We start from the raw sequence: 23998 nt of genomic DNA on the forward strand, positions 1-23998 counted from the left end.
ACTTTGTGTTGTGATTTGTTTCAGCAGTGTTAAGAAAGCAGAATGGATGCCAGGATTTCTGGAAGGATGGAAATGATTTATTGATGGCATCATGGGTACCAGGCACTGTTCTAAACTCTTTCTACAGATTAACTTACTGGAGTCCCACAATCTGTAAGGTGTTATCGAAACCTCCCTCCTGAGGCCAGAGCTCCTTGGAGCTGTGGCATTTAGGGCAGTCTGCTCTCTTCAGGGAGCAAGAGTTCATCTGGAGCCATGACCCCAGCCTTGTCTCAAGATCAGGCCGCTGGTGGTCTCCTTGCACATTACATAAAGAAGGTGTCTCCAAGTGGGACAAATAGGACCTATAGGGGTTAGTGCCACCCTTCCTATTAGGACCCATTCCCCTCCAGTTCACAGCCAGCTAAGGATTTGCCTGGCAAACACTTACTAAAGGAAGTTGCCTGGAGCATGAGGGTGAATTTTCTGCAGAGTTGGTTGGACTAGGCCTGGGGGAAGAGTTGAGGTTTTGCAATACTCTTGTGCTCCACTCACCAGGCACCAATCACCTAGACAGCACCTTTCATTAAGATTCTTACCACAGGGGCTGGAGCTATATAGCACAGCTGATAGGGCATTTGCTTTGCACGTGGCAGACCTGGGTTTGATTCCCAGCATCCCATCCCCAAGCCTATCAGGAGCAATTTCTGAGCACAGAGCCAGGGGTAACACCTCTGTGCCACCGGGTGTGGCCCAAACACAAATTCTTACCACAGATATACTCCCCAGAGTCCAAAGAACACACTCTATTTTTTTTTTTTTTTTTTGGTGGTGGCAAGGGTGGTGGAGGGCACTGCCAGGGCTCATACTCAGGCACTCATATATGCTAACACTGTCTCACTGAATACATCCCCATTCTTCAGAGTCCAGTCCTGAAAGTGCTCTACAAAAGGTACTGAATAGTCCCCCTTGAGTCCCTATTCTGGGCTTCGTTCACCCTGAAATTCTGGGCAGAGGTAGTGGGAGGAGGAGTTGTGACAACAGTCTACTTTTCACTCATACTGCTCACTTGCCACCAATACCTTCTCCCACCTTTTCTTTGCTTCCCTCTGACCCCACATGTTCCTGGTTTAGAATTATCTGGAAATCTGCAATTGTCAGTGCAGTCCTTGTGGGGCTTTTCTTATCTCATTACAGTCAGATCTCCACATCCATTGACTCACCTGGTCCCCATTCTGTGCCTGGCACTGGGAATCCAAGATGAGAGAAACTATCTCAGCCCAGTGCTCACATACTTGGAGATCTACAAAGAGTTTGTGGGCCCCCACATCTGGTGCCATGCTCCTTGTTAGTCCCCCAGCATGGAAAAGCTGTCTTCTAAGAAAACTGTCCCCGTTTTCCTTCTAAGCAGAATTTAGGAAACAGCTGTAAGGACTCATTCAGCTCTAGCATTTCATACACAATCTGCTGAGGTCCCCAAAATCAAGAGGTCAGCTCGCTCTGATAGAGACAGAACCTCCAAGCAAGGCTTGATCAGCTTCTGGCCTGGTTTTCTATGGTGTTCAGAACTAACTAAAGTCTCCAAAGGTTTGAGTCTGGGCCAAGCCAATCTCTATCAGGGGTCTCAAACTCAATTTACCTGGGGGTCGCAGGAGGCAAGGTCGGGGTGATCTTTGAGTGCAAAGTCAGTAGTAAGCCTTGAACATTGGGGGGTGTGACCCAAACAACTAAAACAAAACAAAACAAAAGATTCCTCTAGGGTAGGGCCACAAAATGTTTTACGGAGGGCCAGTCCTCAGGCCTCGAGTTTGAGACCCCTGCTCTATATGAATCTTGACCTCTTCCAAGACAATAGTGGGGACAAAATAGGCAGGGCAAGCTGCAATTCAAAGCCTCAGTCAACAGCCTCCACAGAAAGCAGAATTCAGTTGATGGGCTATACCAGAGTACAATAAGCTCCAGCAGGATCTGCTCAGAGAAGCTCCTCTTGGTCTGGAAGCTGGCCCATGCCAACAGCCGGCTCCTTTCTGAGCACTGACAATGCAGAGGCACACAGTTACACTCTTCTCCTGGAGACATGGGGAGGGTTGGCCTGGCTTCCTGCACAGAGGCTTTACACAGAGCCCCTGAAGTCCTGCAGATAGTGCTGACTTCAGGTGTCCATGTCCCACTTCTGTAATTTTGTCACATACACACCTGTACTACTATTTGTTAAGTGCTGTACTTGACTATTAGCCTTCTATTTATTCTTTTTTGTTTTGTTTTGTTTTTTGGGCCACACCTGGCGGCCCTAAGGGGTTACTCCTAGCTCTGTGCTCAGAAATTGCTCCTGGCAGGCTCAATGGACTCTATGGGATGCTGAGAATTGAACCCAGGTCCATCCTAGGTCGGCCACATGCAAGGCAAACTCCCTACTGCTGTGCTGTATCTCTGGCCCTATTTATTTTTGTTTGGAGATCACACTTGGTTGTACTCAGAGGTTCCCCTCTCAGCTTGGTGCTCAAGGGTCAAACCTGGGCCTCCTATTGCAAAACACGTTCTTTAGCTTACTGAACTATCTCTTTGGCTCTACAACTAAGATTTCTTTTCTTTTTTTTTCTTTTTGTGAACCACACTTAGTGGTGCTCAGGGCTTAAATCTGTTTCTGCACTCAGTGGATGCTCTTGGTGGGGGTTGGGGGACTATCTGGGGTGCTGGGGAATAGATCCCAGGTTGGCAAGACAAGTGCTGTTCCCACTGGATTATCTCCTCAGTCCCTATCAACTAGGTTTTCTAGGTCTTATCTGAAATCAAAGGAGAGATGTGCAAGTTCTATTTTTTCTGTTATGTGTTAACTTTGAATAAAATTCAAAACACATATCCAGCTGTCACCTAAAACACCTCTCAAATCATCACATTTGTAGCCCACACTTTAGGAAACACGTAAGGGTCCCAGGTGGTGCTGTCATAACAGAGTGAGGGGATGAGACCTGGGCAGGTGAAACAAAACACAGGAGCTTCAGAGGAGCTATTAAAATCTGGCACAGAGTAACACCTGAAGGGTTCATCAGCATTACAAAAGGATTTTTATTTCTGATAAATGAGTTCCTTTAAATAGAAGCTTTTATATAGCGAAGCCCTACCTACCTTTAAATAGAATTGCATGAAAGGTTTTTGGAAAGTATACAATACTTTACAGATGGGAGGTGGTGTTGCTGTGAGTCTCTGCATCATCATTCGCTTATACATCATTAACTCCTCAAAAGGAAGTCTGGGGTTGAGAGATGCTCCAGTACTAGCTCTCGAGAGAACCCCGGCTCTCTTTGCATCTGCCTCTCAGGAAGATGAAGCAGCTTGAAAATTGCCTTGAAAACCCGATTGATTTATAGAACAGGCATTTGGACACATGCTCAGGGAACACAACCGCTGTTTAAGGTAAGTACTCCTGAAGTAAAGTAATAGCACAAAGAGAACCGCCTTGGACTCTAACCAGCTGCCAGGAATGGTCTTAGCACGCAGCAGTGTGCCAGGATGGTTGACAACTCAGTCTCCAGAAAGACCCATAGGCACACACACACACACACACACACACACACACACAATCCGCCCCAACTCAATGAGAAATGGGGCCTCCTCATTGAAATATGGCACAGACAGACAGACAGACACACACACACACACACACACACACAGAGTCCGCCCCAACTCAATGAGAAATGGGGCCTCCTCATTGAAATATGGTGCCTTTTATGAGAATACTTCTCATGGCCCTGAAGACTTTCTCTTTATATTCCAACTCTCTGTGCACTGGTGCTGTTGTCCTGAACTCAAATTTTGTGAAAGGATCATGCTGCCCTGTTCATCTCTCCTCCCAGTGCCAGGCAGAAGACTCTGAACTGCATGAACATTGTTTGCTGAATCAATAAACGCTCGTGCCACATCTCTGCAGCCACCTGCTTCTCTTCCTCCCCCACAGACCTTAAAGCTGCCCTCTCAAGAGAGACCAGGAATTCAGCCACTTTCTGAAAAGGCTATCTTGCCTCACGCTCAAGACAAACCCAGAACATGGAAGTAGCAAAGCAAAGGAACTCAGGAAGATCTGGGACAAGCCAACTTTTCAGAAGCTGCCTGAGTCCAGGTCTCCTTAGAACACCTGAGAAGAGCCCATGGAGCCTCCCTCGTCCCTAAATTCACTGAGCCCCTACACCAAGCATCAAGCTGTGTCCACCAGCGGTGAGAGCATGGCCTATGCCCTCGAGAGCCTCAGGACATCCCAGAGAAGAGTGAAATCTGGAGTTCCAAGCAGAAAACAGAGCCGTCTAAGCACAGCGCAGAAGCTTCCAGAGTCAAGGCAAAGCCATGAGAGAATGCAGGAGTGTGCCCCCATCTGTGCTGCGGAGGCTTCTCGAAGATGCCAGGCATCTTACCATACACACCATGCAGCTCTGGAGCTCTCAGCTGGAAAGGAGACTTCTTGGTAAGTCTGGCCAGGCCCTAAACGCAGAGCCCTGTGGGACCAGTGAGACATATAACTTGGGCCCAGAGCTCCAAGCAGCATTGGAAGAGTGCGCCAGCCAGGGCCTGCCAGCTGTGCCAGCCTCCCACTGCAGCTCCACAGCCAGGCCTCCAACTACTGCTCCATCCAGACTCCACACACCAGCCTCCCTCCACAGCTCCGTGGGTCTGCAGTCTATTTTTACCCCTATTAGCGCCTCCTCAGGACCGGTGTAGCGTGAGGGGGCAGGGCTGTGGTGCCCTTACAGGAGGAGAGGAGCAGAGGGGCTCTTAGCAGCTCAGTGACCGCCCCCTGACCACAGCCTGTTCTGGACCCCCTCTGGGGGTGGGGGTGGTGCAGTGAGTCTGGGGGAGGCCATCTTTCAAGAAGCCAGCCTAGCTCTCCATCTGCAGCCTATGGGCTCTGCTCTTCCAGATTCTTCCTCCAAGCCACACAACCAGGGAGGAGGCGAGCAAGAAGCTGAGGTCAGAAGAGCTCTCGGAAGCCGGCCTCAGAGAAGGAAGAAGCGGGTAATGTGCCAGGCAGCTCAGGCAACTGGGGGCGGGTTTTTAACAGCGAGCTGTACCCTGGGGAAGGGGCTTGGTGGCCCCACTTTCCTCCTGCTCTACTTTCAAGGCAACTTCTAGGACAGGAGCTGGGGCCCTGAAGCCCAGATTGGGTAGGTGGGGAGGGGGGCACCAGCAAGTGGTGATCACTTTGGGACCAGCCCCTTCCCCACAGGGCTGCAACTTCCAATGAATAACGGATCCTGGAAGGGGGGGGGCCCACTCTCTCCAACCCAGATTCACACCAGGTCCTTCCTCACTCTCCTGCTAGGAGGAGGCCCCCCTGGGCCCCAACTTCTGGAGAGCACTTAGCCCGGCTGTTGCCATAGAAACAGTGAATTATTGCCTCCTTGTTAAAGTCAGTCAGGTCCCGGGGGTGGGGGGCAAGCAGACTCCCACCACGCGGTGCCCCGTGCCCACCGTTGACTCATGTGTCTCAAGTCCCAGCCCTGCTGGCAGGCAAGCAGGCAGGCAGCACAACTGGCCTGGGGCAAGCCAGCAGCCACTCCCCCAGGCAGGCCAGCTGGTGCAGGGCGAGGAGGCCCGGCCAGCTGCCGGCCTGCACCTCTCTCTCTTGGGGGGCCTCCCTCGCCCCCCGGTGCCCGCCTAGGGGTCTGTCCACACCGGCCACGCACACGCGCCTCCCCTCCCCCGCCCAGCATCCAGGGCGTGTCCAGCACAGTCCCACCTTCACGGCCACCAAGAAGGGGGACCCGGAGCCGGGGCTGGTCGGGGTTCCCAGCTCGCACTCCTCCAGGAGAAACACGTCTTCATCCTCCAGCACCTTGTCCAGCAAGCCGATGGCCTCCTCTTCGTCCTCCATGGCAGCGGGGCGGCGGAGGGCAAACAGGAAGCCGGGGCCGAGCGGCGGGCGGGCGGGCGGGTGGGCAGGGCGCGCCGGGCAGGCCTACACCCGCACGCCGGCCTCCCCGGACGCGGACGCGGGCCTGGCTGCCGGCCCGGCGCGCGCGGGGAGGCGCTCCATGATGCGGGACCGACGCTCCCGGCCCGGCGTCGGCGGCTGCTGCTGCTCGGCGCGGCGGGGAGCGAGTGGAGAGCCGCGGCCGCTCGGCCCTTCCTGCTGGCGGCGCGCCGGCCCGGGCGCAGGCGGGGCCCCGCCGCCGCCCCCCAAGCCCGCCCCTGGCAGGGCTCGAAGCTCGCGCCGTGCAGACGGGAAATGTGCGCCGGGACGGGGCGAGACGGAGCCGATCCCCGGGCGGTCACCGGGCGGGCGGAGGCGCGTGGAGCGCGGAGGAGGGGCCAGGAGGCCGGGCGAGGGGGGTCGGTCCCCGCCACGCCGCCTTATTTACAGCCCCGAGACCCCGCGAGCCGCAGGGGGAGGAGCGGCCGCTCCACTCCGGCCTCATCCCTTCTCATCTCGGCCGGCACACCTTTGGCAGAGGGGCCCCAGGGGCCCGGTGGGAAGCTAGCTGCATTTGCAGCCTTAACAGGCTTTGCAAAGGGGGGCACCGCGCAGAGTGCAGAAGCAGTGGTATAGCACGAACCCTGGTGGGCCACCAGCAGGCCCCGAACTCCTTCACACCCAAGGGTGCTCTATCTGGGGCGCGATGGAGAGTCAGGCTAGACTTAGGCCAACCTCCTCCTCCTCCTGGCTGCTTCTCCCAGAAGGGTTGCCTGGGCCCAATGAAACCTGACCTTTTCTCGAGTACCCCTAACCCAGGGCTCCCCATCTTTTGAGTTTTTTTTAAGGTTTTTTTTTTGGGGGGGCACACTGCAGTGTTCTCAGGTCAGGGGGTCTCTCCTACTGACGGTGCTTAGGGGACCATATGGATGCTGGGGATTGATTGAATCCAGGTTGGCCACGTGCAAGACAAGCGCCCTACCAGCTGGAGTAGAACTCCAGCCCCCTTTTTAAGTTTCTTTAAGGTGACTTCACCCAAGGATGACAGTGCCCCTCAGCCCTGCCCCTGAGATGTGCACCCACCTAGATGGACTACTCCTAGGAAGGAGGTTTGTGCAGCACCACAGAGTAACAGTTGCACAACACCACACCAAGGGCAAAGGTGTAACTGCATTGCTTTTGGGGTGCAGATGACATCAGTGAAGTGAACCGGGTATGTTTTATTGGGTGAACCAAAGAAATGCCACTTGGCTCCAGGAGTATAGCCCAGAGGCAAAGCAGGTTCCAGAGTTCAAGAGAAGCCAGGACCTGGTTCATAGCAAAATCTCTCAGTGTTAAAAGGAGGGCAAGTGGGCTTCATTAATAAGCAAACAAATATGCACAGCTAAGTTGAAACCTCACTGTGCACTGAACTGGACCCAGAAACTAAGTTGTTGCTGAACTCCTGTACTTGGGGAATTCAGGGAGTCCCATTGCATTCTTGGGACCTGTCACCTTGGAGTCAATTTCAGAATCAGCCCCTACCAACTCTGACCACTCTTGCACACCCAGATAGATACTAGCCACCAACTAGGCAGGATAAGTGAAAATGGGACTCTGGGGGCCAGAGTGGTGGTGCAGTGGTAGGGTATTTGCTTTGCACAATGCTGACCTAGGACAGACCGAGGTTCTATCCCACGACATCTATCTATCTATCTATCTATCTATCTATCTATCTATCTATCTATCTATCTATCTATCTATCTATCTATCTATCTATCCCATATGGTCCCCTAAGTCAGGAGCTATTTCTGAGTGCATAGCCAGGAGTAGCCCCTGAGTGTCACCAGGTGTGGCCCAAAAAGAAAAAAAACAAAAAATAACCCCCAAAACCCACCCACCCCCCAAAAAAAAGAAAAAAAAAAAGAAAATAGGACTGGGGGGTGGAGGACAAGCCCTGAAGTCGAGTCTCAGATACATCCCCCAGTCTTTCCAACCTCCTAACCTCTAGTGAGGGAGTCCTCCCTGTCCCCCTCCCCCAACTCCAGAAGCTTCCAGCTTTCTATTCTCTCTGTCTCTGTCTAATTCTTGTTCGGACCATGTCAGCATGTCTCTGAGACACGACTTTGAACCACCCAGCCTGTGCTGGCCACCAGCTTCCTTCAGCATATGTCTCAACCCTATGTCAGGTCGCAAGTGTGAGGAGTGTTGAGAATGAGGGAAAAGGAGAATGGAGCTGCCTCTTATCCCACCTGTTGGGTCTATGGAGCTTGTCCATATGTTCAGGTCTATGGAGCTTGTCCATATGTCCAGGTCTATGGAGCTTGTGAGGATTTCTGGCCATCCTGTCAGAACTAGTTTCAGTGACCTATCACCCCTGCAGTGGACCCTCCAGGTTCTCAGGACAGATGGGCCCTGGACAGGGACTTCCCCGCCCGATTCCCCAGAGGCTCTCCCCATACCACACTCAGCCCTCTCCTTGAGTCCCTGGTTTTTCCCTGTCCCGACTTGGCTGAGCTATAAATAGCCCGGGCACATCTGAAGGGCCCTTTCAGCCACAATTCCTCATTTGGTTTGGGTGGGAGAGGCTGTTCTTAGGGCTTGGGAACAACCAGGCCTGGCATTCCCCCAGGGTACAAGTGAGCCAGTCTCAGGCTTGGTGCCACCGTTTCAGTCTCTTGCCTTGCAGCCTCTGAGGTACATGCCCACGAAGACAAGCTGATGGCATGGTTGAAGGACCTCAAATCCCAAGGGTCCCTTCAGTGTCCCTTCCCCACTAAAGAAGCACAAGGTGCCATTTCTCCCCCAAACCCTAACTGGTCTCCAAAACTGCTTTCTGAAGATCCAAGGTCTGTCTATGCCAGCCCAGCCCTGCTGGCTGGAAATCCCAGTGAGTAACCAGAATGCCCTTCCATCTCCACCAGGCTCACAGACGCCACTCAGAGGCCTTCACTCTTCCCCCTGGAGGGGAAGTGACTCACAAGTCCCACAGTGCTTGTTCCCTTTCCCCTCCCAATGCCCCCACTCGGCACTGGACCTAAGCTTCCTCCCTGTGGCCCGCACAGCATGGCCCATGTTAGCCCAGCTTTTTAGCCTCATCACCAGAGAAGCAGTTACTCCCAAGGCCCGTGCCTACCCATTCTAAAGTCAGTGGCCTCTCTTTCCACCTTGGCCTTCAAGAACTGGATTTTCTCCCATCCATTGACTCTCAGGACCATATTTGTGTGGCTACTGACCATGCTGGCTTCGCTGGCCCTTCTTTCTCCTCTCCATGTACAGTCACCCATCCAGAACCCTTGGAGAAATCTTCTCTTTTCACTTCTAGGCTAAGAATGTTCCTCACTAACACCAGCATCTTGCTGAGCTCCAAACTGTGCTACCAGCTAGGTCTTCTAATTTTTTTTTTTAATAATCTATCTTTTGGAGGCTGGGCTCCCTAGCAGTGCTAGGGGTCACTGCTATATTCAGTGGTTGCTCAGGAGGTCATGAGCAGGGATGACACCAGGTCGCAAAGGCTACCATATGCCCCAGTCCTTTCTTGGGACTAACTCCTTCACCCTGAGACCATCCTCTCCGAAGTCTCCTTTGCAGCCCCCCAACTCTCCATCCCAACAATCCCTCACCTTCTGCCTAGCTTCCTCTTCTGGCTTCTCCACTTCTCTTGGCAGGCCTACCATCCTGTGACTCTTACCCTCAGGTCCCACATCCCTTTACCAAGTCACTCTGCTTCTTCCTTCATTTCCTCTTCCCAAGTCACCACTTTACCTATATCCCTCCTGTAAAATTCCATCTGATTCCTGACCTTGCCTGCCCACCAGTCTCTTTGGCACTTGGTTCATTCATACCCAGAGTTGGAAATCCCACAAACCCGGGAGGCATGGACTTTGTCTTCGGAACATTCTCAGCCTACAGGGGGCGCAGGCCCCAAGATTAACACAGTGATCAACACAGAACAATGGCACTCACCCAGCGTGGAGAGAGAGAGGCCTCCTAGCAGCTTATTGAAAAGGGAAAGGCTTTCCCGGCTGGAGAGGAAGGCCAGAAAGGGAAAGGTCTTTAGGAAGCCCCAGGAAACTCAGCCGGAGGGCACAAGAGAAAAGAGGCAGGTGGTGGATTTGGAGAGGTGGGCTGGAACTGCCTCTGTGGAGGGGAACATACTCCCCTGTGGACAAGAGATGTGGACTGAGATTTCTGACACACTTCACACTAACGCTAAGACAACAGCATGGCTAACTTCCCCAGTGGCTTAATCATGGTTAACTTCCCCCACTGACTTTCTCACACTATCAACAAGTCCTTATTCTTGGGGAACCCCGAATAGAGACTACACAGAACATAGCCACCAAGGGTCTCAGCTTCTGGTCCTTTGTGAGCTTAGGTAACACTCAGTGCACAAGTTCAGGGCCACCAGGTAGAGATACAACTCGTTAAGAATGGATAATATGGAAACATGAGCTGTAAATTTCAAGCTTCATGTCTTGTCTTAACAACTCTAGAAATAGCCCCAGCCTGAAGATATTTTTGTTTCCCTTTTCAGGTGGTACTGAGGATTTAATCCAGGGCCTCATAAATGCAAGTCTGGGCCACAGCTCCAGTCCCCAAACATCTTAAAAAAGGAGACTGGCAGAAGAGTTTGTAAGTACCTGAGTTAAACCACTTGACTTGCTAACAGACGACTGAGGTTTAAATCTCTGGCACCACATATGGTCTCCAAACACCAACAGGGGTCACTCCTGAGCACAGAGCCAAGAGAAGCCCCTAAACTTACAGAGTGTAATCCAAAAACAAGGGGGAACAGTGAGAGATGTTGGGGGCCAGAGAGACAGTACAGGGGTTAGGGCACTTGCCTTGCACAGAGACAACCTGTTTGCTTCAGGGCACTGCATATGGTTGTCTGAACAACCTTGGAAGGGTACCCTCTCTTCTACCTGAAACCAGAAAAAAAGCCCCAAGCACCATTGGTATGGTCCCAAACTAAAAACAAGGGACCAGAGTGATAGTACAGTTGGTAGGGCATTTGCCTTGCTTGAGGCTGACACAAGTAGTTTGCTCCCTGGCATCCCATATGGTTCCCTGAGCCCTTTAGAAGAATTCCTGGGGCTGGAGAGATAGCATGGAGGTAAGGCGTTTGCCTTTCATGCAGAAGGTCATCGGTTTGAATCCCAGCGTCCCATATGGTCCCCTGTGCCTGCCAGGAGCAATTTCTGAGCATGGAGCCAGGAGTAACCCCTGAGCACTGCCGGGTGTGACCCAAAAACCACACACACAAAAAAAAAAAAAAAAAAAAAAAAGAAGAAGAATTCCTAAACTTGGAGCCAAGAGTAAGTCCTGAGCAATGCTGGTTGTGGTCCATCCCCCGCCACAAAAAAAAAAAAAAAAAAAAATCCCATTACCACCACAAAACAGAAAGGAATTGGTAAAATGTTATAGTCACCCATTCCTAAAATACACACTGATACAGTCATGGAGAATGAGGAAGGTCTTTATTTACTGATATGGACAAGAGTTACTAAGTAAAATAACAAGAGTAAACAGCTTAGCAATGCCAATAGTAACACTACTAACAGCACCACTATACTAACAGTGACACTACCAACACACTCAGAGTAACATTACCAACACCCACAAAGTACAAGTACCAGTACCAATAGACCAACTAAGATCTCACTTAAACACTAAGTAATCACATTGAAAGAGAAGTAGGAACATACAGCCAACTCTGAACAGAAGTTCTTTTTCTACGTTATATATTTCTGTAAAATTAGACGTTTTTGGTGATGCAATCGGGAGAAACAAAGAAGTCGAAAAAAAGAAGTGTGGTCAGTACAGCGATTGGGAAAGTCATGTCAGTTCTGGGGCACAAGACAGGTGTCTTGAAGGCAGAAGAAGGGGAGTCACGGAAGGCTCATGGAAAAGTTGATGACCAAACTCATAGCTGGGAACAAACCGGAGTTAGTTGTACCCATGGGGGCTGAAGGCAGACAGGCCTGTGGGAGGCATATGAAAACGCATTCAGCTTGGGTGTTGGTGCTCATTCATCCAGCCACCCCTAACTGGCACCTCCTAGATGCCAGCACAGTGAGAGGCATCAGTGTTTACCATGGCAGAACATTGTTACAAAACTGACCAACAAAACGGACCAACTCCCCCTACTGGAGCTGGTACTTTACTTGGGAGCAAGTTTGGCACGTGAATGAAGTAGGCAGGTCAGGCAGGGCCCAGGCAGCATTCCCAAAGGTAGGCTTTACCGTGGGAACAAAGGAAGGAATGTGCAGGGGACATGGAACCATTCTATGACACATCCCTCCTACTGACTCCAGAGTCTTCTAAAATATGCTCACTGGTGCCCACCAAGAAGCCACCAATTGGCCCAAACTGACAGTGGGGCCCTTTCAGATGACTCAATCTAAGCAAACAGCCCACAAGGGTCTCTGTTGCTAATGGCTCTTCACAAAAAGGTTAGGTTCACTCTCACCTCCAGGTCCTTACAATGAAACCCCAAAGCCCCTTCTTCCTCCTTTTTGCCTATTCCTGCTCCCTTCATTAGACTGGCAGAAGCAAAATTCACACTTCCAGATATTTTTAGACCTTAGGCCAGTGGGAACTAATACCAAGGCTCGATCCCCAGTATCCTATATAGTCCCTTGTGCCTGTCACGAGTGATTCCTGAGTGCAGAGCTAGTAGTAACCCCCTGATCACTGTTGGGTGTGCCCCCCCCCCATACAAACCAAAAATCAAAAAAGGGAAAAAAGAGAAATTACTCAGTGCTCCCTGGAAATCTACTTTTTTAAGCAAAACAACACAAACAAAATAAAACACCTGCCTGGGGCAGGTGAGGTCATTCAAGCTGCAGATAGAATCAGATTCATTATTTTCCTGACTGCCAGCACCTCCCCCCCCTATTAACTTTGCCTTCCCTTTCTCTAGAGCAGAAGTCACTGCAGAAACTCTCCACACAATTAATGACAGTTGTATAAGCCAGTCCATGGCACTGATCTATACCTGGAAGCAGTTTTAAAACAAAAGTCCCTGCATTATAAATTTGAACCCAGCTGTTGCTTGTTAGCTGTATGACCTTGACCACTTATTTTGATTCCCTAGACCTCAGTTTCCTCATCCGTGAAATGGAAAGGGATTGAGTACCATCACTGGGCTTGCAGTCAGGCAAGATAAGCAATGTCTGCCGTGCATTAAATCTTCATCAGACACCTTGTTTTTGGTGGTGAAAATGGACATGGGGAATAGATACGACGGAGACCTAGCATGTTCCTAAACACAAGTTCTACCTTGTATAAGCAATCCAAAGCCCCAGCCACTCCAGACCATTCTTCTCTCAAGCTTCCAGAGATATCTCTCCACATTGCAGAATTTACACAGTCCCTTTTATCTATGCGAGACTCTCATTTCTTTAGCCTACTGCTTAAGAAGTCAGGGCCAGAGCGATAGTACAGTAGGTAGGTTGTTTGCCTTGATGAGGACAACCCGGGCTCAACCCTCAGCATCCCACATAGTCTCCAGAGCCTGCCAGAAGTGATTCCTGAGCTCAGAGTTTAGGAATAACTTCCTGAACGCTGCTGGATGTGGCCAAAACAAAACAAAACAAAACAAAAAACAAAAACAAAAACAAAAAACAAAGAAAAAAGAAAAAAAGAAAGAAAGAAAAATTACTAAGTGCCCCCTAGAAATCTACTTTCTTTAAGCAAAACAAAACAAACAGTGCTCTCCAAATGCACCTGAGGCTACTGGCACTCACTGAATAGTTCAGTACATTCCCCCCTAGGGAGAAGAATTAGCCTGTTCTAGAATGTTCTCTGGCTGCTGAGGCTGCCCTCTTCAGAATTCTCTCTTGAGTTCACTTTTGTACCCACCCCCCTCCTGGTACTGGGAATTGGCTTTAATAAAGAAGGAGTTCTGACTTGTTGGCTGGGGCAGAGAGCACAAGGCAAAGGCCACGGATGCTAGGATTGTCCTTTCCTGACTGCTTGGTGCATTATTTCTTTATTGCTGTCCTGCTTCTTCAGACCCGTCCACCTAAGGGGTTAGAAACATGGCATGTGGGGAGATTTCACACTTTTTAATTTTTTAATTTTACACTTAGTCTCTGCTCAGATCCTTCCAAGAACTGTAAGAAGGTGCTTCAGGAGTAAGAACCATGAACATTGGGAGTTAAGTGGCTCCAGGACAGCTGGGGAGACTGAAAAGTCAACCCTCCCCAGGTTGGGTCCTCTGAGAAGGGCATGTTTTCACAGAGGCTTGGTCATAAAAGCTGCATCTGGGGCCAGAGAGATAGCATTGAGGTAGGGCATTTGCCTTGCATGCAGAAGGACAATGGTTCTAATCCCGGCACCCCATTTGGTCCCCCGAGCCTGCCAGAAGAGATTTCTGAGCGTAGAGCCAGGAGGAACCCCTGAGCGCTGCCAGGTTTGACCCCCCCCCCCCAAATGGCTGCAACTATGTTCCTTTCTAGAAGAGAGGGTGTAGCTATGAGGGCACAGTAGGCAAAGGCAAACACTTCTGGGGAGGGAACATGGCAGGGTGACAAGTACTTTGCTGCTTTCTAGCTGTGGTTCACAAAATTTCCTGGCACCTGAATTCCACCTCTGGGAGGATATTGTGGAGAGAGGGTGGCAGGTGGGCTCTGAGCCAGCTGCCCCAGTCAGCAGTCAGTCTCTGCCCCCTGGGGTTCAGCTCCATGGTCCCAGTCCTCAAGACTATGGGAGAACGTGGTGCTCTGAGTTTCCACAGCAGCGGTCAGGGGTGAATTACATGGTGTGATTACATGGGGAGAGGGCCTCTGCCCCTCTGGCTCCACCTGAGGAGGGGTGTGGAGCATACTCCATCTCTGCAGGGCAGCACTGAGAGGTGGAATTGGGAAAGGCCTGTGGCAGCTGGGAGCCCAGCACCTTGGGCAGGATGTGAGCAAACAGACAGAAAGCCTCACTTATCTGGCCAGCTGATGTTGGTCAGGGAGACTGCCCAGACAGGTGATAAGGGGGGCACAGAGTAGGCAGGGATGGCCAGCTATGGGCACCATGTTCTCTGCTCCATCCCTTAACTCACTTCAGTCATGAAATCCTTGAGCCTCCACTTAATTAGTTAAATCAGGAGTGGGAGCACCTGCAGTGGTTGGAGGAGTGTCGAGGAGGTGAGTTCAACTTGTTGCTTCCCAAGATTCAGAACCAGCAGGAAAGAGACTGCAGAGTTATCTGCCCATTCCTCCTCCTGCAGCTGCAAAGGCTGTTTCTAAGGCAAGCATACTGCAGACACTCCTTTCCCTCTTCTCAATGCCCCTGCAAAAGGGGAAGGGGATTCCATGCTGACACTCCCTTCACCTAGAAGCCACCTTTAGGCTTTTGCTTTGTTGCCTTTGGTTTGGGGGCCATACCCTACAGTGCTTAGGGTTAACTCCTGGTAGGTTCAGGAAACCATATGCTGTGATAGGGACCAAATCTGGGTAAGCCACATACAAGTAAAATACCTTATCCATTGTACTATCTCTCCGGTTCCAGAGATCACTCATGGCAGTGCACAAGGGATCATATATAGTGCTGGGGAGCAAATCTGGATTGGCTGCATCTCTCCAGCCCCTGGGTTTTTCAACTTCAAATTCCCAGGTCTAGACCCTCATATAGGTAGAGGGAGGAAAGGAAAGGGGTAATGATCTGAGGCTGTACCCCTCTATTTCTCTGGCCATCTTAGCGCTAATTAATTTGATTCCATAAATACCAGAAGATCACCAGAAGCTGCTGATGGGAGGCAGTAGGAAGAGTATTGAAGATGACCAGGGACTGAGGCTCACTGGCTCACAGGACAGAATACCCCACAAGTCACTGTACACTTCCCAACAGCTAGGTATGGGGGCACAGACCTGACCTGATGGCCCAGTTTCCTGTCTCAGAAACCTCCAAGTCCATACTCATCTCTGCCCTGCTCACTGTATGGTTGCAGGCAAATTATTCCACCATGAGATGCTTTCAGAATCATGAGGTCTGGCACTGTACCATCTGCACTACACATGCTGTACTACCCTCCTGGAAGCCTCTGGGTGACAGATGCATGAGGCTGGAGGGGAAATGCTTGTTGTGCCTTCACTGAGGCACATTCAGCTGACCAGATCAACCAATGGAGTGCGTGGCCCCAGAGCATCCTGGGTACTCTGCTCAGCTTAGCTGGGAGAGAGGTAAGGTCTTTAGGGAGCAGCTGCAAGCTCCATAAGGACACTTCTGTGGGTAATAGGGCCTTAGGAACAGAATGAGACTAAGGTGCAGAGCCCAGCTGCAGGGGCTGAGTTGGAACATATGGACAGGTGAGTGAGAAGAATTGCAGCAGGACCTGTAGCCCTGGTAGGACTATAGCAAACACTGGCAGGAGGTGACAAAAAGCTGGTTTAGTAATTGCCCAGCATGTATCCACAAACTGGATCCTTGCCCACACCTGCCCCTCTGCACCTTTCCAGGCTGCTAGAAAGGCACATGAGCCCTGGACATCAAGGCCTGAGCCCCCACAAGGTGAGCTGGGCTCTAACACCATCCCCTCCCTTCACTGTGGCCCGATTTGGAGATGAGGAAATAGGTTCTGAGTGGTGATGTCACTGGCCTCACATGTCTCAGCTTCAGTGCTCAACTGCTAAATGCACATATGCCTCCCTCCCCTTCTCTGGCCAGTCAGGAGAATATGTATGGGGTTCTGGTCACTTTCATGGGTCCACTTGATAGGGCCACGGGATGCTCAGATCTCTGGTCATGCAATATTCTGGGCATGTCTGCGTAAATGTTTCTGGATCAGATTGACTTTGGAGCTGGTGCTGAAGTAAGGCAGGTTGCCCTCCCCAACCAAGCTGGTGAGCCTCAGCCAATGACTAGAATGATCTGAGTAAAGAGGTGGAGGAAGTGGGCCCACTCAGGACGAACCAGAGCAACTGGGACAGGAGCCTTTTGTGGCCTTGGTCTGGAACTCCCCCTTTCTTGGTTGTCAAATCAGTTGGCTCTTAGCCTGGAACTTGTACCCCACTTGCTATTCTGGTTCTTAGGTCCTGGAACTCAGACCAGAACTGTACATCTGTTCCTCTGGGTGTCTTGAATTAGAGTTTCTCAGCCTCTTTAGTTTCTTTCTGTTTCAGTTTGTCTCCGTGTGTCTCTCTCCTCTCTTCTCTGTCTGTCTGTCTGTCTGTCTGTTTCTCTCTCTCTCTCTCTCTCTCTCTCTCTCTCTCTCTCTCTCTCCCTCCCTCCCCCCCCCACCCCGTTTCATTTCCTTGGGGAACACGGGCTAATACTAAGATCCACCCTTCAGCTTCCACGTATGCTGGCTGCATATTCAGAAGCCCAGAATGTTGAAAACAATCATCTGAGTTGGTCCCAAAGTCCTCTCAATTACCAAACCGGAAGCCTGGCAGGGAGGGGACCTGCCTATTCAAATTAGCAGAACCAAAATATCCGAAATCTCGGCTTCTTTTGTTTTGGGTTTGAACCAAAACAGTCCTGACACACTCAGGAAAAGATGCGTCAACGCCTCGCATTCAACCCAAAGCACAAGCAAGACTTGTATCTTCCACTAGGTGGGGCCAGTGTGCCACAGCAGAAAGGGCAGACGCAGGGCAGAGGCATGGATAGAGGGGAAGGCCTGCTGGGCAGAGGGTTCATGAGGCTGGAATTGCTGGCAAACCCAAATTAAATGAGTATTTCCCACTTTTACCTTGCATGACCTCTATCCAGTGGCATCAATGCGTCCATGGCTGAAGCTACTCAAGTCATAGATTTTAAACCAAGTTATTTCCCAGTGAGCCACTAAGAAAGCCGGGCAGCCACTAAGGGACCTGTCAGGAATCCAGATGACTCTCCCCATTACAACCATGATCTGCTTCACTGGGGGAAAAAAACAATGGCAACACTTTTCCCCTGGAATCTAAGAATTAGTCGGGGGGCAGACCAGCAAGGAGCAGACCAGCAAGGGGGTCATGTGACCAGGGATGGGGCAAGGGACAGGGCCCAGAGAGCAAGACAGAGAAAGGGCAAAAGCCCTTTCCCCTTCAGCAAGCTGCTCTGCTTCTTAGCTCTCAGCCCACGGCTAGCACCTCTGCACAGTGCTGCAGTGGCACAGAGAACCTCCCTGAACCTGTGGAGTTTGTGGCCTTGGATAGTAACAGATGAGCCCTCTGGCATCCCTGAACCACAGCATGATCAGAGATCGGAAACAGGAGTGCTCCCCCACTACCTTTTGCTTCCTCTGCAGGGGCACAATTCAGGTTCCAGGACACAAGCTTCCTTCTCAGAAGCAGGAATTCTGCCTGTCCAGGGGGTCCATCTTTCACCTACACTCCCTTTCCTTAGGAAAACACTCAGAACCCTGACTTAGGGGGCTGAGTCTGACGCACAACCCCTCACCCATGCCCTCCATCATCCACCTGCCTCACCATCCACCCCAAACTCCTGCTGCCCAGAGATCTGGAGCTCGGTCTCCGTTGCTATGACAACAGTGTGGCTTCCCCCAAGCGGGAATCGGTTGTCAAGGCCCTTGTTGCCAAAGGCTATAACAGCCAGCGGGTGTGTGAAGAGGGGGGTGAGCTGGTGGGGAGGAAGGGTTTCTCCGAGAATGGTAGAGTCCTGCAGCCCCTCTAGCTGGAGGGGAAACAGGCTTCACTCAGTCTCTTTGCAGCTCCTTAGGGGAGATCAGCAGGAAGAAAGGGAGGACGCCCCGGAACACAGCTGGACGGGCCTTCTGCCAAGGAGGACCAGGTACTTGCATGCCACCCCCCAGTGCAGGGCAGGGGCGGCTGCTGTCCTCCTCCCCCACTGTTAGTTAGATCAGCACCAAGGATTCTGGCTGGCTGGCCCAATGTTTCAGGGTGCACACACAGAGCAGCAGTTGGCTCCCTGAGGCCGGGACTTGCGCTCAGGGACCAGGCTCACAAATCATGGCAAGTCACGATCCCTTTGCCCATCTCTATGCTCAGAGTCCTGAGTTCCTGTAAAATGCTTTTCTCTGGAGCAGGGCTCCCTGCAGACTCCACAGAGGAGAAGGGATGGAGTCTGGACCCCTGGGAAAGCTCCTCACAGCTGTCCCAGCCCCCAGCCAGCCCAGAGGGAGGCCAGCCCAGAGTATTGCCGAGCAGTACCTCTGCGGCCCTTGGGGTCACCCGCAGGCATGCAGGTGAGAGCAGGCGAGAGCCCAATGCTCCTCAAGCCCCCACTTGCTGCAGAGGCGCAGAAATGAGAAGAATGTTAGGAGTTAGAGGGGCAACCGAGGCAGGGGACAGAGCCACAGGTGGAGGCCCTCTGGACGGGGCCCAGGGCTGGAACTGACTGACAAGAACCCAACAATACCAACATCAGCTCCAAATCCCCCCAGCCCTGCCTGCCACCTGCCCAAGCTGTCCACCCTCCTCTTCTTCCTCCCTCCCTCCCTGGCCCAGCTCTCTGCAAACCCCGAAGGAAAAGTGGGGGACCTACCCCGGGTGCCAGTCCCTCGGGTGGGGTGGGGGAGACGCTCTCCCCTCCGCTCTGGCTCCGGGCGCTGAGCTGGGGTGACATGGTGGGCGACTCGTCGATGTACGGCATGGTCTCCGAGCCCTCGGGGGGCCCCTTCTGCTCCTCATGGCCCTCGCCGTCGTAGTCGTCGGCCGCGTAGCTGAAGTCTGAGACAAGGAACAAGAAAGGCCACTGAGAGTCCTCCACCAGGGCTGCCAGCGACTGGTAGCGCAGAGGGCGCCGGCGCCGGCCCCCGGCTGCCATGGCTCCGGCCGCACCATCCAGGGCCCCCCAAGCCTCCTGGAGGGCCGGGCAGAGCAGCAGGTGCTGCAGGGAACCGGGCTGGGGGAACGGCACCAAGGCTGACACCCGCCTAACCGCGCGCCAGCAGCGTCCTGGCTGGAGCTGCAGCGTCTCTGCCTCCTGCCCAGTTCTCAGTCTGAGCACGAAGGAGGAGCAGGAGGCAGGATGCTTCCAACTCTCCTCTCTGAGTCACCATTTTGCTTTTTATAGGGAGTAAGGAGGGGGGGCGGGCCTGGCAGTGTCACTCCCCGAGCCCCTCCTCCTGGGGTACCATTTGTACACTCAGCCCCATCCTTGCAAACCCGGGGTGAGGGGAGAGCCAGGAAGGGTTTGGCTTGGTGGTTGGTATGCCGGCACCAAGGGAGCCTTCACCCCTCAAACAAGGACCCTGCGGGGGCCGGGGGCGGGTGGGCAGAAGCCAGCCGATTTCTGTCATTTTCATGTAGGCTTCCTTGGGAGAAGGAAGGAAGAAAAGGCCACAGGGAAGTCGGAGTTAACCCCCTCGACACTGCACACAGCTCATGGCAGGCTCTCGAGCCCCTGAATAGAGCTGTGAATAGACATAGGGCTGGCTGGCCGTAGGTCATCCTGTAGCCAGGGGGGTCTTCTGCGGGCGGTGGAGAGAACCTTTCAGGCCTCCCCAGTTCAGGCCTCCCAGAGCCTGGGACCCACTGCTTCATGTTGCTTGGACCCTGAGTACTAGAGGCCTGGCCCTTGCGTGGCAGTGACCGCTCTGAGCACAGGACTGGAGAGACAGAGGGAGCCAAGGAACAGTCCAGCCTTCTCAGGTCCGAGGCCTATGCCAAACTCCCTGCGGGGTCTGGCTCCTCCTTCCCAGCTGTCACCACACACCGGACCGTGGTAGCTAGGGAATGCGGTCAGCCGGTCACCAGGCCACCTGACTCTTGGCAGCCGCAGTGTCCTGATCTCCCTGCACCTGCTCCCACTGATTTCCTCTCCGGTCCCTGTGCAGACAGTCCTCAAAGATGCTGGGGGACATGGGCTTGTGTATGAGGAGTTTCCGTGGGCCCAGAGGTCAGTCTGAGCAGTGGGGATGGCCAAGATCCAGGGGACCCAGAATGGTATTCGCAGAGGTGGCAGGTGGCTTCTGCCATGCAACCTGGAGCTGCAAAGGAACGGTTTACCAGGTCCCCCCCCACACAATTGTGCTCAAAGCCTGTACCTCCTGCTTCTCTCAGTCACCTAGGGTCTTGAGACTGTCCTTACTGTCCCTCATGCCCCTCACAGACAGAGCAAGGCCCCTCAGAGAGGTTCACACAGGAAGGATCTAAACCCAGGCCCCCTGCCATGTTCAAATGCCATTTCCTCTCCAGATCCTACAGCTCAGAGAAATCATGACAGTGCTTTCTAAGTAAGGGCAGGCCAGAAAAGGTAGGGGAAATGGGGTTGAGGCTGAGGTGTGTTCCCCATCCCCCAGGTCGAGGCCCAGGAGTACAGGGGAGCACCTCAGAAGTTTTCACTGTGCATTCCTACATACACCCCTTTTCCTGATCTTGCCCTCACCCTAGATACCTGGGCAGTTTGAAAAGTTAGTCAGAGACCCAGGAGAACCCTCCTGGGGAAGAGGAAACAGGAAATGTTGGAGAAAGGTCTCCTGCCAGAAGCAGGGAGTGGGAAGAAAAGAATGGAAAGACAAGGACTGAGGAAAGAGACAGTGACAGAGACAGAGGGAGGAGAGAAGAAGAGAGGCAGGAGAGACAGAGTCAAAGATACAGAAAAGACAGAGGAGAAAGACAGAGGCAGAGAAAGGAGAGACAGACAGAAGAGAGAACATGTAGAAAGGCTGCTCAAACATGTCATGGTGCCTTTTCTCACGATATTTCCTCTTCTGGCTGCAGCCTTTCCCCTACAAGCTCTATTCAGATTAAATGCTAATTGTACTGGCTCCAAAACAGCCGTCTTCCTTTTATCCTACTTGCTGTGGCCCTAAAGCGGCCACCCCCCAGCTTGCCCTGCAGCATAGAACACTGGCTAAGTTGCAGGCCCCAGGAGGCTGGGCTAGGCCACGAGAGGTTCTAGAACCTAATGGGGAAGCACTTATTCAAGCAAACACCCTGAACTAGAAACAGCACTAGAAATGGCACTTGAATTAAAAAAAAAATCAGTGGGAAGTGGCTTTGAAGTTGAAAGCTACTCCTCTGCAGGTAGCTTTCCCCAACATTTTCACATGTGCTGTTGGTGACAGTCGTGCTCTCTATCAGAATGGCATGTGTTCAGAGGCCAGTTGGAGGGTGGCTTTTCACAGTGGTACAGTTGATAGAAGGATGTTCTTGCCAATAGGAGAGATGTTAACTGAGTAGGCTAGAAGGGATTGTTTTGGCTGGAAGGTTCACTTTGGGAGGACAGTGGATGGAGTAGGAGCATTCCATATCCCTCCTTCTGTTGCCTGTTTGGAAAGTAGTGTGATGGCTGGAGCTCCGACAGCTTTATTGAACTATGAGGTAAACCTGAAGATGAAGATGGCTGAGCAGAGAGTGGAGGCTCGTCCACACAACAAAGCTATCATACACACACGCACGCATATACACACATACACACACACACACACACACACACACACACACACACACACACACCCTACACCCCAGAACCGCCTACTTCTGCAGCTTTTAAATGAGAGAAAAAAGAAAAAGGTTGGCTGGGGGATAGTTCAAGTGGTAGAAACACATGCTTAGTATGAGTCAGGTCCCCAGTTTGATCTCTGCTAAGGCCTGGCCTCCTAAGCACAGCTGGGGTAGCTTGGGTGGCCACTAAGCACTGCTGAATTGCATACCACACTGTGAGAACCTCCTCTAAAAGGAGCCTGCTCATTTAAGCCACTGCCATTTAGTTCTTATGTTATATGAAGTCAATCCTAAATGTGATGGATCCAGATGGCTTTCTTTGACATTCTGTCCCGGTACTTTTCCTACTGCCTTAACTGTTCCTTCTAACTCTCCTCGATGGAATCCTTTCTCTTTGCCTACCCCTCAAAAAATTAGTATTCCGTATACATCCTGACAACAGAACACTGTTCAGGAAATCAGAAGGGACAAACTGCTGATATGTTAGCAGGAACATGGCTCACAGGCATTATGTAAGTAAGGGGAGAAGTCAGGCAGACACAGCACCCAGGGAGGCACACTTACAGGGAATATTAGAATCAGAAGATGCTTCTCCATGGTCAAAAATGAGTAGCCTCGAAGATGGGAGCAAGAACTGACTGCAAGGGGCTCAGAGAACATTCTGGGGAGGGGAGGAGGAAAAGTTCTCTATCTTGGCAGACACTGGGGTAAACAGGCAGATCCATTCATTGCACACAAGTTTCTGCATTGGACTTAAAACTCCTCTTAGGCCTAAGCAATAGTACAGTGGGAATCAACTCAGGTTCAACCCTGGGACCCCTTATGATCCCCTGATCCCCTGAAACAGTAATCTCTGAATGCAGAGCCAGGAATAAACACTGAGTACCTTTGCGTGTGGCTCCAAACCACAGCCATTAAAAGGAATAAAAGTAATAAATACGTTAAAAGTCCCTTTTCAAGTGACACACACACACACACACACACACACACACACACACACACGTGTCCAGGTGTCCTGGGCCTGTGGTTCCCTCTTGGATATGGGCCAAGCTCAACAGCTAGGGTGTGGAGCTAGCCAGCCAGGCCAGAAGCAGGGTGAGTGATGGAGGACACCCTGATGGGGGAAGGCGGTTCTGACACCTGGATTTCTTCCTAGTCAAATGATGGGGAAGACACATGCTCCTCAAGATTCTGCCACCCAAATTTTACTCATAATCAGGGAAAGGTCTGGGCTATGACAGACTCAGCTCTCTGATAACTTCCTGGATAGACTCATTCAGGATTCTCAACTCCAACCTGTTCCTGAAGTGAATGCAGTAGATTCCTCAGTCTTCCTGTTCCTCATTTCCCAGCTCCACCTGCATCCTCACCAGCTCCAGCCCAGTCAGTCCCCCCCACTTCCTCTCCACAGCAGCCCCACAAGTCAGACCCAGATTCAACTGTTCTTCATGCTCTTCCAGGGCACAGCCCCAATCCCCTGCTGAAAGCCTTTTCACAGGGGCATATTTTCCTGATGTAGAGTATCAGAGATTTTTTAGGTCTCTGTAATGCACTAAATAGCAGTTCCCCTTGCCCCAAATATATGTCCAAATCTTAACTGTGTCATCTAAATGTAACTTTTTGTATTTGGGAAAAATGGTCTTTCTGATGTAATTTAATAAAGGATTTTGAAATGAGATCATCTTGGATTAACCCATGAGGTATTAATGCCGATGCTTTCACTGCAGGAATGAAGGGAAAGGAAATGAAGGGAAATGAAAGGAAATGAAGGGAAAGGAAAATCGTC

At 51.8% G+C, this 23998-nt stretch overlaps 1 protein-coding gene across 4 annotated transcripts in view; it reads right to left on the minus strand.

The window, feature by feature from the left end:
• ABR (ABR activator of RhoGEF and GTPase) overlaps window positions 1-23998 on the minus strand; it is a 155502-nt gene that overhangs the window by 81119 nt on the left and 50385 nt on the right. For 2 of the 4 annotated variants that reach the window (XM_049782189.1, XM_049782197.1), the window contains exon 2: window positions 19307-19491. In XM_049782189.1, the coding sequence (XP_049638146.1) occupies window positions 19307-19414 (108 nt within the window). In that variant the 5' untranslated portion in view covers window positions 19415-19491. Of the gene's footprint in view, window positions 1-5707; window positions 5875-19306; window positions 19819-23998 lie in introns of those variants that run through there. The other 2 variants (XM_049782182.1, XM_049782216.1) reach the window with 2 other exon arrangements.

This window comes from Suncus etruscus, chromosome 1 (genome assembly GCF_024139225.1).
Source record: "Suncus etruscus isolate mSunEtr1 chromosome 1, mSunEtr1.pri.cur, whole genome shotgun sequence".
NCBI classification, from domain to species: Eukaryota; Metazoa; Chordata; class Mammalia; order Eulipotyphla; family Soricidae; genus Suncus; species Suncus etruscus.